Here is a 15528-nt window from a genome sequence, read left to right on the forward strand (position 1 = left end):
ACATCTTTTGGGTTAATTGGCAATTTTAAATTGGCTGTGGGTGTGAATTACTGTCTGTATCTGTATATTATCCGAGCATTGGACTCCCAACCCGTCCACAGTGTACACAAAGGCAGCTGGGATGGCCTCTGTAACTCTAAATGTTTGAAACTACCTTGTAACATGCGCTTACATTTTTAAAGCATAATATTCTGTCAATATCACTGCTGTACATTTAAAAAAAAAAAAAAGGGGGGGGGGGGCTTTGGACATGAAGACATTGGCTGTAGGACAAGAATTTTCTGTCTCGGTCTGCACCTTCACAAGTAAAGTAGAAACTGAAAGAAGAGTGACAGTGATACAAAACAAGAATGAAACTTTATTTGTTTCCCCACTTATGTCAAACAAGCTCATCACATTCACATTCTTCATCAGATGGAGACAAGCTTCAAGCAAGCAACTCGAGAGGTGCGCAACAGAAAGGCACGAAAACTGTCAGGGAGCGACCGGACGCTCAGAATCACATGAACGAAACGGTGCGACTTGAGGAAATGTCGTCTTCACACCTGAACTTCTCATTAGTGTACTATCACACGGAGGGGGTAGTGTGCAGTTTGATCCCAGTGATTAGTGTAGGCCTGAGTCTACTGTATGTGTTTCTGAAATATCACAAGGTTACAAGGGAACACCACCATGATAAGCTGACCAAGTAGTCACGTGTAAACAAATGTACATTTCAGGAACAGAGTTGTCCTACCATGAGTGACAAAAACTGAACACGTCTCATTTAAACAAAACTAAAGAAAGCTGGTCCCAATGCTGGTTAGGTGTCCTGTTATCATCCCTTTAATCAAGCTACAATTAAGTGACCTCAAGCGTGCATCAGGTAGAGGTTCATGTTACATGGAGTTTAAAGACTTACTGGGAAATGACAGTGGTTCTATTAGCTTGCTTGTACATTCATGTCATCAAAAATCAGTGTCATTCATCCTATACAAGAGAGTAATTTACACATATACTATTATACAGCACAGAAACTGAGAGCAAAAAGCCTCTCTGGGGTGGCGGGAGGGAAGGGAGGAGGAAGTGGAAGGCTAATCACAGCCATAAATTTAACTTTTAAAACATGCGATCTATAATCAAACGATGCAATATCGATCATAAATGTTTTGGAACTTGATTCAGTCACTGGCATCAAAGCAAAACGGCGGGGAGAAATTTGAAACAGGGTTTGCGAAATAAGCTGAAAGGTTATTTTTAGGAAGACGCTGCCTCACGGGAAACAAAAGAGCAGAAATCTGGGCAGGAGAGTGCTGGGAAGTTTTTTTTTTTTTTTTTTAAAGGAGCAGTGAGGGGCAGGAGAAGCAGCTGGGTTGAATTATACGGACTGGTAGCCAGTGCGACTCTTCCTCCGACCAATCAGGTAAGAGATAAGCACAAGGATGATTAGGAAGCTGAGTGCCACGCCCACTGCGATGGGCACCAAAAAGCTCAAATCAGAATCCAGGAAGCACTCTTCAGCTGACAGAAAGAGAGACACAGAAAGGGCAGGTTAGTGCAAAAAAAAAAAAAAAGACTGGGAGTTTGGGTTAGAAAAGCAGCAAAAAGCAGCGAGAAGAGCCCAGAAAGTGGAGTCAGCAACATAACTAGTGTTGATTACAGGGAAGGATAGTTAAATACCACAAAACACACAAAAGATAATTCAGGTGAGTAGTAATTAAAGAAAATGCAGTAAATGTTTGGACTTTTAGAAAATGCACCAAAAGGCCTTCTTACCAAACCAGATCAATACCTCTTACACCTGCTGATAAAAAGCTGGTCAGCACACCTTAGCATAAACACTGGAAACTGGTCATGTGAGCATCTTTAAAATCAGCTCAACAGGTTAAATTCATCAGGTTAATGTGGACAGTGTCAATACAACCTGTGGACTAAACGGGAGAAAAAAAAAAGTGGTAAAAGGGCACCATGTCAAAATAAAGTTCTTTGTGACTGGATTATAATATGAATTTTTTGCCATCTATGTGTAGGACTCCTGAATGTTACAGCACCCAAACAATATAGTCCCTCAAATTCATTTATTCCGCTTAATTTGTGCAGCATAACCAAGAGATTTAACATGTTCTTTAAAAGATTTCTAGCAGGAAATGGTCTACTTTATATGCACTACTGGAAACTCTCCATGCAGTTGAGGCCATGATGGAGCTGCCTGGGTGTAGTAAGCAGGCAGAACATGACACCCACTTGCCCTTTTCAGCAAGTGAACAGTAGCTGGCTGTTTCCGTGTTAAAAGTTTAGGGTATGAGTGCATGTGTGAAAACCTCTTAAATGAGCTGTGGAGGTGCTGGTACACAGACTTCTGTTAAATCTGTAAAGATGCAGAGTCACCGTTTCCAGTCTTTATGTGAGGCTAAGCTGCAGCTTCAAAATTACAGACAAGAACTGCATCAATCCAGCTCTCAGCAAGACAAGTCAGCCTGTGAACACCTCTCAGCACAGACACAGCAATACAACACATAATGGCGATTTTTCACACTTAGTCAGAGGCAGCAACTCTCCAGTGTATAGCAGAAAGCTCTGAATGAAGAATTAGAAAGACTCGTAGCCGGTGGCCATGTTTTTCTTTCTCCCGATGAAATAGGCCAGCAGAACAATAAGAATGAGAACAAGCAGGGCAACTCCAACAGCTATGGGAACAAGGAAGCTCTCCCCATCAGCCTGGCATTCCTCAGCTAGATAGAAGTGAAGAGAGCAGAGAGGTGAATGTCTCATAGGCTTAACAAAAGGACAAAATGTTACTGCAAGGAAAGCTGAAAGAGAGAAGTAGTGTGATAAGGAAATTTTCCTGGTATTTAAAGCATAAACATTTACTCAAGTGGGTCAACAGCATGTTTTTTTTTTTTAGGGCCCGAGCACGAACTGTGCGAAGGCCCTATTGTAATTGCTTCGTTTATTATTATTATTTTTATTATTATTATTATTATTATTATTTTTATTTTTATTTTTATTATTATTCAGGCAAATGAATTGGCTTTTTGGGGGCTTTATCATATTCAAAAACTCATGAAACTTTGCACATGCGTCACACCTGGTGAAAATTTAAGTATTTTAATGGGCTCGGGCAAGGGCGCGCCCAAATGGCTCGCTAGCGCCCCCTAAACTGGAGCCCCACCGCTGTGTTTCACGTACATGAATGAAACTTCATACACATGTATATCATGTCCAGGCGCACAAAAATCCTCTTGGAGCCATGCCCTAAACCCAACAGGAAGTCCGCCATTTTGAATTAATTATGCAAATTTGGCGATTTGCAGCCCTCACACTTTTTCTAATAACTCAGAGGTTTTAGACGTTATCATCTTCATATTTGGTTTGTGTAACCTACACCCCCAGGGGAATCTAAATCTCGAAAATGGTGAGTTTTTGCCAAGGGGGAGGGGTCCTTATGCCCCTTTGAACTTTGATCATTCGCCATGAAATTTTGATTGCCTCTCATTCATACCTACATGATCCAATGTGCATCAAACTTCTCCAGTAGGATGAGGGTGCCCCCCTGAACACATACATATGACAATATTTAATATCAGTCGCAGCGCCACCTAGTGGGAACAGGAAATGTCATATTTTACACTTGGAGGTCCAGCTCCAAGGTGGTTTAGCAGAACCATCTCAAATTTCACCTGGAAAGCCTTAAGAAGTTGGACTTACTGTGTTTTCAAAACTGTGAGTTTTTGACAAAAGGGCGTGACCCTTATGGGACGGCAAAGTTCGATGATTCGCCATGAACACAAAAATGGCTGTAACTCAAAGCCAACTTGCCCAATCTGGCTCAAACTTCAGTGGTGTGATAAGCACCCTGTCCTGAACACACTGATATGCATAAAGTCCATAAACGTTAGAGCGCCGCCTAGTGGCAGCTCGGAATATCTTAAAATAGCAAGTTTTTTGAGTAGCCCCGGAGCTACGTTTTATCTACATGTATGAAAATGTACAGGCTCGTGTAGCATCCTAAGACGTAAAAAAAAGTCTCTTGGACCCATACCCCAAACCCTACAGGAAGTCGGCCATCTTCAATTGAAGGTGTCAATTTTTGCGATTTCCACGCCTGCTATTTGAACGAACTCGTCCTAGGGCATTTCACCCACTGACACCAAATTGGCTCCAGATCATCTACACAAGTAGCCCATCAAATATTGTGGAAATCTTTACAAAATATTAAACGGCCTTGTCACACCAGGCCATTAAATTTGGCCTTCGTTTTTCTCCCTCACCACCAAAATTGTTTGTGCACTTGTTCGCACATGCTTTGTCTGATCAGGCTGAAAATTTAATCACTCATGTACACACCCAGGCTGAATCCATAACTACAGATTCAAGACTGTAGGCGCAATAGCGCCCCCTACAGAAGCAAATGAAAATTTGTATGACCGTCCACAGAATTAGTTTTGCTCTGAAATACATGAAATATCTTTCACCATTCCTTACAAAATCCTCATCTATTTGATAAGCCTCCTGCCCTGAACACATTGATATGCATAAAGTCCATAAACGTTAGAGCGCCCCCTACTGGCAGCTTTAAATATCATAATATACCATGTTTTTTAGCTAGCCCCTGAGTTACATTTTATCTACAGCTCTGAAATTTTGCACACTCATGTAACATCCTAAGACATACAAAAAAGTCTCTTGGAGCCATACTCCAAACCCTACAGGAAGTCCAGCATCTTCAATTGAAAGTGTCAATTTTTGCCATTTTCAGGCCTGCTATTTGAATGAACTCCTCCTAGGGCATTTCACCCAGTGAGACCAAATTGGCTCCACATCATCTAGACAAACAGCCCATCAAAAAAGTCAATCAGACCCATGCCCTATTTTGCATGCTGGAGCCGTGACCACACCCCCAAATATTCCATTGCCTCTATGCCGAGAGCAAAAGATACCTTTTCCTATAAAAGAATTCAACTTTCTAGAGACCCATCACGATCACAAAACCTCCGAGTGCGGCACGGGTCGACGAGCGCCACGGGTCGACGCGCGCGGAGTGCGAGGGCCCGATATCACCGCTTGCGGTTTTAATTTTTTTTTTTTATTTCCATAGAAAACACTAAAAGCGCCACTGACAATTTGAAATCCAATTTATTATAGCTAACAGCATGATAAGGCAGATGAAATCAGCAGTCAGTTGTTTCAACATAACACATTAACTGAGATTGTCTTGCAGCACAGATTCCCTTTCTATGTGTGTGCAATCTTCTGCACGAGTGGAGGGGAATTAAATAAGGAGCCAAATCATGCAGCAAGTAAGCAGTGAGTTACTGAATGCACAAAACAGTTTTTACTGAGCAAAGCTTGTTAGATTTGACAGGTGTTGAAGTGTTTATGCTGCAAAACCATCTTGATCATTAAGGCAACTTGTACAAAGCTGAAATACAAACATTGCAAGCAAAAGTCAAAGCTCTTAAGTGCCATTAACTATACACATGTACAGTGCCCTGGGAAAAGCAAATTTTATAAGCAACTTCAAAAATGCAATTCCTGGCTGCAATGAGCAAACAGTACACAGCACTCTGAACTAATACAGCTACTGTGTCACACAGGCTCTCATTACAAACATCCTGTGGCCTGCCATCCAACACTACTTCTCTGCAACTCCCTGATATAAAGATCCTGAAAACCTGCTTTCAGCCTCTTAAATTTAATGTCAGTTATTCTGGCAGTTGTGGTTGTTTGCACATTTGTTAGAAAAATCTGATGAAACCACAGCCTGAGGTCCTACAGAGACAGATAAGCTGGAACAGTTTGGCATTTTGGAAAACAGACTGACTTTGATGCATTGATTAAACATGTATTAGAGCTGTAGAGATCATCTCAAGTTTCCCCAACATGGCAAACTATTCCTGTGCTAGTTTTGTCTTAATCTTGTTCAGTGACCAACATTTTACAGATGCAGAGCTCTGAAATCTAAGTTTTTAGAGGCTTTAACACTCACTAATCCTGCAGCAGCCACAGTCCTCAGCTCAGGCCAAAGCCCTTTTTTGTTTTTTTAAAACCAAACATGAGATCATGTGACAGTTTCATCAAAAAGAGCATTTTAGTGCATTTACATGTAAATTCCAGAATCATCTGTCCTGGAAGTGAATATCTACACAATATGATCCCTTTTCCAAACTTAATGCCAAAATGTCTTCTGCAAAGGGGAAATGTCTTTAGTTTTCATCTGAACAGAGCATGTGCAAATGTAATTACCACCAACAATGGCTTCACTACTCATGGGTTTGTCTCAGGGTCTTTACAATTTACTGTGAATGCACCATTGTCAGTCATTAGCCCCACATGTGCCTTTACAGCACAACATGTTCAACACCATGACTGGAGCCACATAATCAGGACATATCCAATGTTTCTCCTGCTCTACAGGGGCAAACATGGGCTAAGGTACATTTCTCTACAGCTTTCCAAAATGGAGCAGACATTTGTTAGTGAACATCATGGAACAAAAAAAACAAAACAAAACAAAGCTTGAGTCTTGATTCAGGGGAAAGGAAGGGGGGGGGGAAAAAAAAAAAAAAAAAAAAATTTGGAAACTTCAATTGTTAAGGGATGAAAATTGTAAATATGCATTTTTACATTGAGAAATTAAACAAGGGGAACATCTGCTGAGCAAGTGCAGGATCCCACAGCAAGTGATTTACATGGTCACACTTTATGCTAGAAATGTGGAAAATTATGTCCAGGTTTTTTGTTAAAGGGTAAATGGTAGGCATTTCATCTGTAAAAGATGATCCAAATTTTAGAGAAGTGCTTTGTAGATCTTGCACTTTGCCATTAACAAAAAAGCACAACACAAAGACAAAAAAAAAAAAAAAAAAAAAAAAAAAAAAAAAAAAAAAGAAGACACTGGGGGGGTAGACAAGTTTGGTCCTTGAGAGCAAATCCTGCATCTTTATAAAAAATTAATTTATGCCTCAATCAGCAGCAGCTCTGACAGACAGAAAATCTTCATCCTCCCACACTGATATTTTACAAAACTGCTGAGACTTTGTTTTAGACCATCTCCTGAATATTAGAACATGATGCCCAAGGACCAGGCTTGGGAACCCCCATGACATCACAGGACTGCAATCTGGATTTAAAGGGTCTGATATCCAACGTAAGTCTTTCTTCGACCAATCACATAAGCAATCACTACAATGAGAATCAAGCCAGCCAGAGCAGCGCCAACAATGATTGGGACTAAGATGCTGGTGTCGTCCAATGAACATTCTTGGGCTGCAGATAAAGAGAGAGTCAGTCAGCAGACAGAACAGTAAGTTTCTGATTAAAAACATCCGGAGATGCTCAAGTGAAGCGGCAGGACAATAGTTCAGATTATCTGGAGTCTTTAAACACCAAAATCTCCCTCCTTTCAACTCTGTTTTTACTCAGAAAAAAATTGTGGATATTAGGTGGATGACCCAGACCTCATTTTCATGAACTTTAGTCATTACAGCACAGCTTCCTTCAGTCATGCTAGTAAACTGGTTGCATGTATAAAATTCTGGTGGCACCCAGATTTTTGATATGTAGGAACATCTGATATTAGGAGTCCTAGCACTGCCTATGGTTGTCAAAGAATCAACACTAACAGTTACCATTGGATTAGATATTGATCTGCAATAGTACTGATATCAGTGGTGTTGTCTTCCTCCTCCAGCTGACACTGAACACCACTTTGAGGAATTTCAAAGAGGTCAGTAACACCCATTTAGACAAGTATTAGACACTTAAGTGTTTACTTGGCCAACACATACACATTCTGTTCAACAGTATTCCAACAACCATATTAGCTGTTGTTTAGTGGCAGTGGCTAATAGGCAGTGAACACCTCTAATACAGTTTTAATTTAACAGGATAATTTGTCTAAAAAGTGTTAGTTAAGGTTGCTGGAAGACTTTCCACAGCTTCCAACTATTTCATCAGCAACAAAAATCTGATGCCAAGTCACCAGAAGCAAAGCACTACCTCAGAAAACCTAATAGTCTTTTGCACTACCAAAGAGAACCTTTATATATATTTGCCATATGCTCGCCTTACATTTGCGATGCGTTTTTTTTTTTTTTTTTTTAAAGTCACATTAATGCAAGACAACTTAATGTCATTGTCTTGTTCTAATCTAAACCACTTAGTGTTTGCTAGAGACTTTGGTTTTAACCCCCCCCCCCCCATCACTACTCACTGGACTAGAGGAAGCAGTGAAAATACTAAGACAAAAGAAAATGAGATCCAGGTCCAAACTCCACCAGGTATAGCCAATATCACAAATATGCACAGTTATGAAGGACTGGATGACATGAATAGTTCTAACACAAAGTAGATTTGTTTAAAATGTTTGCCCTAAATACCAACCCTTTAACTGGCACTTGATCCATTAACCCCCCCCCCCGCCAGTGAAGACAGCCACTGCGCAGGTGACCAAAGGAGATTTAAGAATAACCTACCTGTACTGAAAACACCTTTCTGCACACCAAAGGGCTGCACATGCAGGCTGAAGGTGTAGATGGTAAGTGAGTCAGTGATGTTGAAGGTCTGCTCCTTGTTACACATGTAGGAGCTGCCGACAGATGCCTCCCACAGACTGAGGTTGGTGCTCCCCACAGGAGAACCTTCAGAGAAACAGGCACCACAGAGTTAGCAGTCTTCTCAGTGCAATGCCTGATATGTGGATAAGGGATTCTTTTAATTACCAGAGGTCAAGCTGACATTGAGCGCATGTAGACGGAATTTCTTTGTGTCCTGTAAAAGTTTAGAAACAGAAAATGGGGGAGAAAAAAAAAAATGAGGGCTTTATTTAAAAAAAATTAAATAAGTCAATGACATTTTCCAAAAGCTCTAAATACAGTCACTGACAGTGAGATTTAAAATATTTTGCTTCTTTGTTGGTAATAAGTGATATTGTTAGTGAGCACTTGAGACTAGAAAACATGAAGTTATGTAGTGTTACACAACCATGACGCAGTATCTCTTCACAAGTTCAACCACAGATACGAGACTCTGGGAGAGCTGAGTCATTTAATATTTAAAAAAAAAAAAAAAATCCAAAGACTGAGACAACACTTCTTCAGGTGTACTGAACAGGAATGACCTTCCAATCTCATTGTATAATGACAAAGGCATTCTATTCTATTTGGCAAATAGGAGGCCTTTAGAACCAAATAAAGTTAAATAGTTAAACGTTTCAAACTGTTGTGACTTTGAAGTCACATGAAAGAACAGAGCCACAAAACTATCCAGTCTTTAAGTCTAATGTCATTTCCAGGTCCAAATGCTCCTAAACAGCAATGGCATAACTAGTAACTGTTCACTATTAAAGATTGTAACATATCAACTGCAGCCATTTCCTCTTCTTTCGCGTCAGTAAAATGACAGCTGAGTGAGTTTTGAGTCCGACTGGTTAAAACAAGGGACACAGCATTGGGGCATACTGACCACATGACAGTTTGGACAAGGAAATGGAATTCTGTCACTTAACCAGATAGCAAGATTTTATGAAGCTGTAAAAAGGACAGATGCCCTTCCTCTCAATGGTGTCTGGGCTCAGCCTCAGACAGGGTGAGGGACTTGAAAGGAGCCAGTTGAAGCAGTTTGAGCATCTGCCTGGAATGCATCCTTGACACCTCCCAAGGGAGGTGGTTTGGATGGCCAACCAGGAAAAGACCCTGAGGCAGACCCAGGACACCTTAATGTCCCCCTGGAAGAGCTGGCTGAGGGAGGTCTGAGTAGACCACTGCTTCTCTGGTCACAGGGCGCAGCAGAAAATAAAAATGCAGTGTCTTAAATTGTAGAAAACTACATGGTATAGGCAATTATACTCATACCAGGTACTGAGTTGTCAAATCAGAGGACTGTAAAACAGGGTCTGAAATGTAGAACTGTATGTAGTGTGCTCACTGATGAAAATAAGTTTGACAACCCTAATCTACTACATGGATAAATTATTTCACTGACAGGACTTACATTGGTGAAGGTGAAATTGATGGTCATTTCTTTAGATTTCAAAACAAGCTCACTGCTGTTGATGCCACATGATCCAGAGACACTGGCCCCGCTGGGATCAAAGTTCATGTCCAACAATTTCTAAGCCAGCAGCAAGAAGAGAAGCAAAGTCAAACACGGACTGAGAAGGCTCATTGGGCCAGTTATTTGTTAAGTCCATAGAATTACATTGTTAGAATTCTGAGTATATGAAACATACCTCGCCCTGCTTAACAGCAATCCGCAGGCCGAAGTTGGCCAACAGACAGGCTGTGCTGTTCTCGTCAACCTTGATGCTGTAGTTCCCCGTAGTGGGTACAGGGAGGGTGGGGACTGGGGTGGTAACAGGAGTAGTCTTAGGGGTAGTCATAGTGGTGGCATTAGGCGCAGTGGTCGGGGCAGTCATAGGAGTGGTGGCATTAGGCGCAGTGGTCGGGGCAGTCGTAGGAGTGGTGGCATTAGGCGCAGTCGTAGGAGTGGTGGTATTAGGCGCAGTGGTCGGGGCAGTAGGAGTGGTGGTATTAGGCGCAGTGGTCGGGGCAGTAGGAGTGGTGGTATTAGGCGCAGTGGTCGGGACAGTGGTATTGGGCGCAGTGGTCGGGACAGTGGTCTCTGTAATGACAGACTGATCTGCAGCACAGCCGGTTACTGTGAGGATAAAACAAGCAAATGTAAACAAATGTGAGAAACACTACAGCCAGGATGAGCTGTGTCACAGCACATGTACTTACTTGAGTCACTCATAATGCCATCACTGATGAAAGCTTGTATAAGCACATCTGACAGAGTCATGCTGACAGTACCACCTTTCAGCTCTTCAGCACTTTTGCACGAGTAGCTAGTGTCCACACCTACGTTTGTAATTGTAGGCATTGTTGTCACAGTTACAAGCTCTAAAAAGAAACCCAAAAATGACATCAGTAATAAATCAGTCACTGAGGTCCATTTTTAAATCAGCACCAAGAAATGCAGAATTTACCCTCTGATTTTGTGTTTGGGAAGTAGACGGGATCACCAAGATTGTAGGTAAAGTTGATCGTGTCAGCCTGGTAACTTTCTCCAGTTTTGGAGAAGGTAAAACTCCACGAGTTTCCCGCTCCAAAATTAAGCTTCAGCACTGATTGTGTCTCACCACATGTACTTTCATCTGATTTGGCATCATCGGGAAGAGGAAACGCCGCTGTCTGAATCTGAAAAAGGGCAGAGTGTAACTGAACGTACAAGTTTGAGGTTAGTCTGAAAACACTTGACTTAGTCAAGTTCTTGAGACAGCTGCAACAACAATAAGTTTTAATTTAAACAAAACCACCAGCTGCTAAGTAGGCAAGGTGCAAGCACAGACAGTATAAAAGATGGTCATCTCAGCACCTCCTGTTTAGTGTAGCTTATGCTGCCACCAGTGGTTAGTAAGTGCCCCAGATCAACCTCATTTGAGACTAATAAAACCAAGAAGTCATCAGGAAAGTGTTTCCTGATGTCAGAGTTGGGGAGCTTTTCTCAGTTCTATACAAAAATTTTTTCAGCCAGCTGACCATTAGAAAGAATGCAGGTTTAAGGCATTTTTGTGACTGCCTCACTTTGTAGAGCCAGAAGCCATCTTCTACACTGTTGGCAAAGTATTAACTTTCAATTTAACATTAACAAAACTGTTCCATCTTTTAAAAAAAACAAAAAAAAAAAAAAAACCCCACACACACACACACACTTACACAGGACACTGCAATAGCAGGATATCCAGCAGGAAAACACACCAACTAAAAATGCTGAACAGCAAGAATCTGCTTGTTTTAGTGACTCCCACATTTCCCTTTCACATGATGATAGTGGGTTACACTGTCACTGATAACGTGGTCTTACTGCTTTTATACATTAGCATAGCATTTCATAAGGACTGTTGTAAACTGCTGTGCTAAATATACACTTTAAGGAGGATCAATCATGCTCACGTGGCTAGGACAAAACACCCACCTCATCATCAAGATCTTCATAGTCAACTGAGAACACGAGCTTTAAATCGGCATAGAGGCATAATTTTCCATCTTGTGTGACATTGAACTCGATGCCATTTGATAGCTGGAATACTGAGGGGAAAAAAAAAAAAAAAAAAGTTTCTGAAAGTGTAGTCATAAATTGAAATCATGACATTTTATCCTTTAGAAAGTAGCTGACAAACAGGTACGCTAAATTATGTAGAAGTGACAGTCTCAAGCTACATCCTCAATAGACCTTCATTTTACCATATTTTAAAGAGGTGAAAACAATTTGTCCAATACCAATGTGCCTGCAAACACTTATCACATGACCATTCATAGGTGTTAGTGTAACCAGGAAGCAGAGGGTTGTGGCTTCTAGAAAATACTAAACAAATTGTAGACTTTGAGACCAGAGTTATTCGCTTGGTGACAAAAAAAAAAAAAAAAAAAAAAAAAAAAAGACAGGAAGTGGTTAATATATGCAACAATCACCAGAGAACCACAGCTAATGGGAAAGGAGCACCCAAGCAAGGATGCTGAAGTCAAAGATATGCAAGGTTAAGGGGTTCCGTCCCAAAAAAATAACTCAGAAAAATGTCAAGCAAATATGTAATTAGAGCACAGAAAAGCTCAGACTGTTTAATGTGATAGTGTTGCTGATGTGCATCTGTGGTGAAACTACAGTCCATAAGATGGACTACAAAAAAGTGCATCTTAAGTTACTTTTGCAAATATGCCCTTACCACATATAGCAATGTTACTAAGGCTGAATCACAGATAAACAGGAAAAAGAACCTGTAAAGTGAAATGTTTGTCACACTGAGATTACTTGGCCCGTCCACTAATTTTCTTCCTTCTAGAAAGTCCTGCCTTCATTAAGGCTTTCTGTGACTGAGGTCAGACTAATTCATAAGTCCAAAAGGAAGCAATTCAGCAGATTTAACATGTTTTTACTAAGAGCTCAAACCATATCAGCAGCTTATATGGAAAACGCATTTAAGATCGGTTAACTGATTGTCTTTATTAACAGTTGGACAGAATCATCTCTTCCTATCCAGCAGCTGGTCTAGTTTATGCTGTTGGAGCCACTAAAGCACCTTTTCTTTAGCATTTGGAGAACTGAATCTGCTTTTATTTTCACTGTCTAGTTAAACTTTCCAAAAGCAAAGCTGAATATTCAACTACAGCTTAGAAGTTATAGTTTGACCTAGTTTTTCATCCCCTTTAAAACTATGTAAACCAGCCTCAGAGTGAACATGAGTTTCAGCATTAGTCCATCAAAGTCTCAGTTCCTGCAAGTCTAGACCAAAACAGAGTCCTGGACTTTTCAATATTACACACAAACTAGTTTTGAGCATTGTTTTCTAGGCCTTCTGGACTTGACAAAGGGCAGCTGTCAAAAAGCCATTCTTAAACAGAACTGGCCTGAAAGTCAGTGGCAGCAGGTATAAAGTGATGAATCCAAATTTCCTTCAAGAGGGGTGGAGAGCTATTCTTGAAGACTACTTAAGGAAATTACAAGAAATCTTGCCTGATCTATATAAAAGATGGCCATACCAAATACCATCAAGCTTGTTGAAAAATTAGAATCTGTTTTGTCTTCTTTACTGTATTTTCATGTTTGCAAATGTTTCAATAAACTGCTCTTATTTCTCCCATTTTCCAATTAAATACTTGACAATTTAAAACAAAGTACACTGTGCAAGATACACTGGCCCAGCAAAGTGTACAATTTAACATGGGACAAAGGCCACTTATAAAACTATATGGTTTTAACAGCATGCTTTGTCATCGTCTCAGGTCTCCAAGTAATGTGACAAACCCATGAAGTCCACAAGACTCAATATGAAATCTCACTAAAGCCAAGCAGAGATAACAGCAGCTGAAATACTCCAGGAACCATCAGATTAAAACAGTACACAACATAGTCCTTTATAGCTGCAACACAGCTGAAAGATTCCCGACAGGGTGGCATATTTTCGTGCCACCCTGCAGTAGATGAGAACTTTCCAGAAATCAGATGTTTAAATTAGAAGTCAATTACAAGTTATTTCAACCCAGTCTCACTTCACATGAGCACCTGAAATCAAAATCTCTAATAAACCGGGTTAACTGCTGTCGCTAATCTATAATTTAGCTTAGCTTTTTGTGCTACTTCACTTTGGCTAAACGGTAAAGCTTTCCAGCTGCACGGTCACGTGCTAATTTCCAGTAACCTGTCAAAAAAAAAAAAAAAAAAAAGGCTAACGCTAACTAGCACACCCACACTTAATTTAATGTCGCGCTTTCTAATACATTAATCTGCCCTCGTAACCTCGGCCTGGCTATCTAGCAGCGCATAGGACTCCGATGGGTTTAGGGTTCATGATTAACTGGAACTTTCGCATTTAGAGCTGGTGTTATCTAACCGCTAAGCCATCAGATACTAGCATTACTTGTCCGAAACATTAGCTGTAAAATTAACGTTGTAACAGCTACTTCCCATTTTAGATAGATAGGCTATTTTTGTTTAAGACAAGCAGCAGCTATATAGGCATTTATTTATTTTAAAGATACATGCGACCGTTTGGCTGCGTTTCAGTTTTGTGTTGACGTATGTAACAATTAGCCACAAAGCTACGACTGCTAACCATCACGACTGGACTGCTAAAGGCCTGTACTTTAGGCTTACTCTAAGAAAACAGTTTTATTTATATATAATTAAACACCTCTCTCTACTGCGTTTATGCGCTTTATTTCTTTTTCCCAGAACAGCAATGAGCATTAGCCCTGAAGCGCCAGGCCCGGCGTGTGTCCCAGAAGTTTAATCACGCCACTTCTCAGAAACAGACTGCGATTTCTTTTCTCCCCCATCTTCACTGGCAGCAAATTTGAAGCTACATACCGATTCCAAGCACCACAAGTAAAACGCAGCGGGGCATCGTCGCTCGGTGGTTTTGCAGGAGCAGTCGCTGGAGAGAAAATGAAAACAACCGACAGAGACGCTCGGGTAACGGTGTTTGGATGCGGCTCAGCCTCTACCGACTATACCAGGAAATGACAGTCATATGACAGGCACCGCCGTGCCAGCCCTGAAAGAGGTGTGGACCGCAGCCCTCTTTTAAGCCTCCCTTATTGGGGCTAATTAGTGCTCTGCGTGCATTTTCAGGCTCGTTAAAAGCTAAGTGTTTGATTGCTTCTCATAAAATGCTCACTAACGATTCTCATACTGTGACAATTAGGGTGACTGAACTCTTAATTTACAAAAGTAAACTCATACAAAAGTAAACTCGATGCCTGTCATAAGATATACCGCGCTATGCAGATGTTTTGAGCAACCCTTCGTATATTTTGCTTCCAGACTATCTTGTAATTAGTTCTCCGGGCCTTCTGAAGGTCTTTCAAAGTTTTTTATTTGGCCATTGGCTGCTTTTCACTCATCTTTAGTCCAGTCCTTGTACCTGACCATTTTCAGAGCAATGTTTTTTTTTTTTTTTTTTTGGTTTAAGTCACTCAAAACTCTTCATTTCAGCCAGTAAAATTGGGGATCTTTTCAAATTTGATGGAATTAAGAACACAGAAAAGT

At 40.8% G+C, this 15528-nt stretch overlaps 1 protein-coding gene across 4 annotated transcripts; it reads right to left on the minus strand.

Annotated features, from left to right (window-relative positions):
• Nucleotides 1-329: 329 nt before the first annotated feature.
• Nucleotides 330-15035, minus strand: lamp2 (lysosomal-associated membrane protein 2). 4 transcript variants are annotated; one of them, XM_030738762.1, is made up of 10 exons: nucleotides 14848-15035; nucleotides 11959-12071; nucleotides 10970-11180; nucleotides 10722-10883; nucleotides 10211-10638; nucleotides 9973-10092; nucleotides 8703-8751; nucleotides 8457-8621; nucleotides 7224-7248; nucleotides 330-1250 (listed from the first exon to the last, which is right to left on the minus strand). In XM_030738762.1, the coding sequence occupies exons 1-10, from the start codon at nucleotides 14882-14884 to the stop codon at nucleotides 1001-1003; spliced, it is 1560 nt and encodes a 519-aa protein (XP_030594622.1). In that variant the 5' UTR covers nucleotides 14885-15035; the 3' UTR covers nucleotides 330-1000. The 4 variants fall into 4 exon arrangements, with proteins under 4 accessions (XP_030594622.1, XP_030594624.1, XP_030594623.1 ...); XM_030738764.1 differs by lacking the exons at nucleotides 330-1250; nucleotides 7224-7248 and adding an exon at nucleotides 1301-1500; XM_030738763.1 differs by lacking the exons at nucleotides 330-1250; nucleotides 7224-7248 and adding an exon at nucleotides 1357-2711.
• Between the last annotated feature and the right edge of the window lie 493 nt (nucleotides 15036-15528).

Source organism: Archocentrus centrarchus, chromosome 10 (assembly GCF_007364275.1).
Source record: "Archocentrus centrarchus isolate MPI-CPG fArcCen1 chromosome 10, fArcCen1, whole genome shotgun sequence".
Lineage (NCBI taxonomy): Eukaryota > Metazoa > Chordata > Actinopteri > Cichliformes > Cichlidae > Archocentrus > Archocentrus centrarchus.

What these genes read in the sequence shown, in the direction of transcription:
- lamp2 (XM_030738762.1), bottom strand. Translation starts at nt 14,884, where the DNA reads ATGCCCCGCTGCGTTTTACTTGTGGTGCTTGGAATCG. An exon ending in ACTTGTGGTGCTTGGAATCG is followed by an intron (nt 12,072 to 14,847) that starts GTATGTAGCTTC and finishes TTTTCCCCTCAG; the next exon opens with TATTCCAGCTATCAAATGGC. An exon ending in ATGAAGATCTTGATGATGAG is followed by an intron (nt 11,181 to 11,958) that starts GTGGGTGTTTTG and finishes GCCCTTTTTCAG; the next exon opens with ATTCAGACAGCGGCGTTTCC.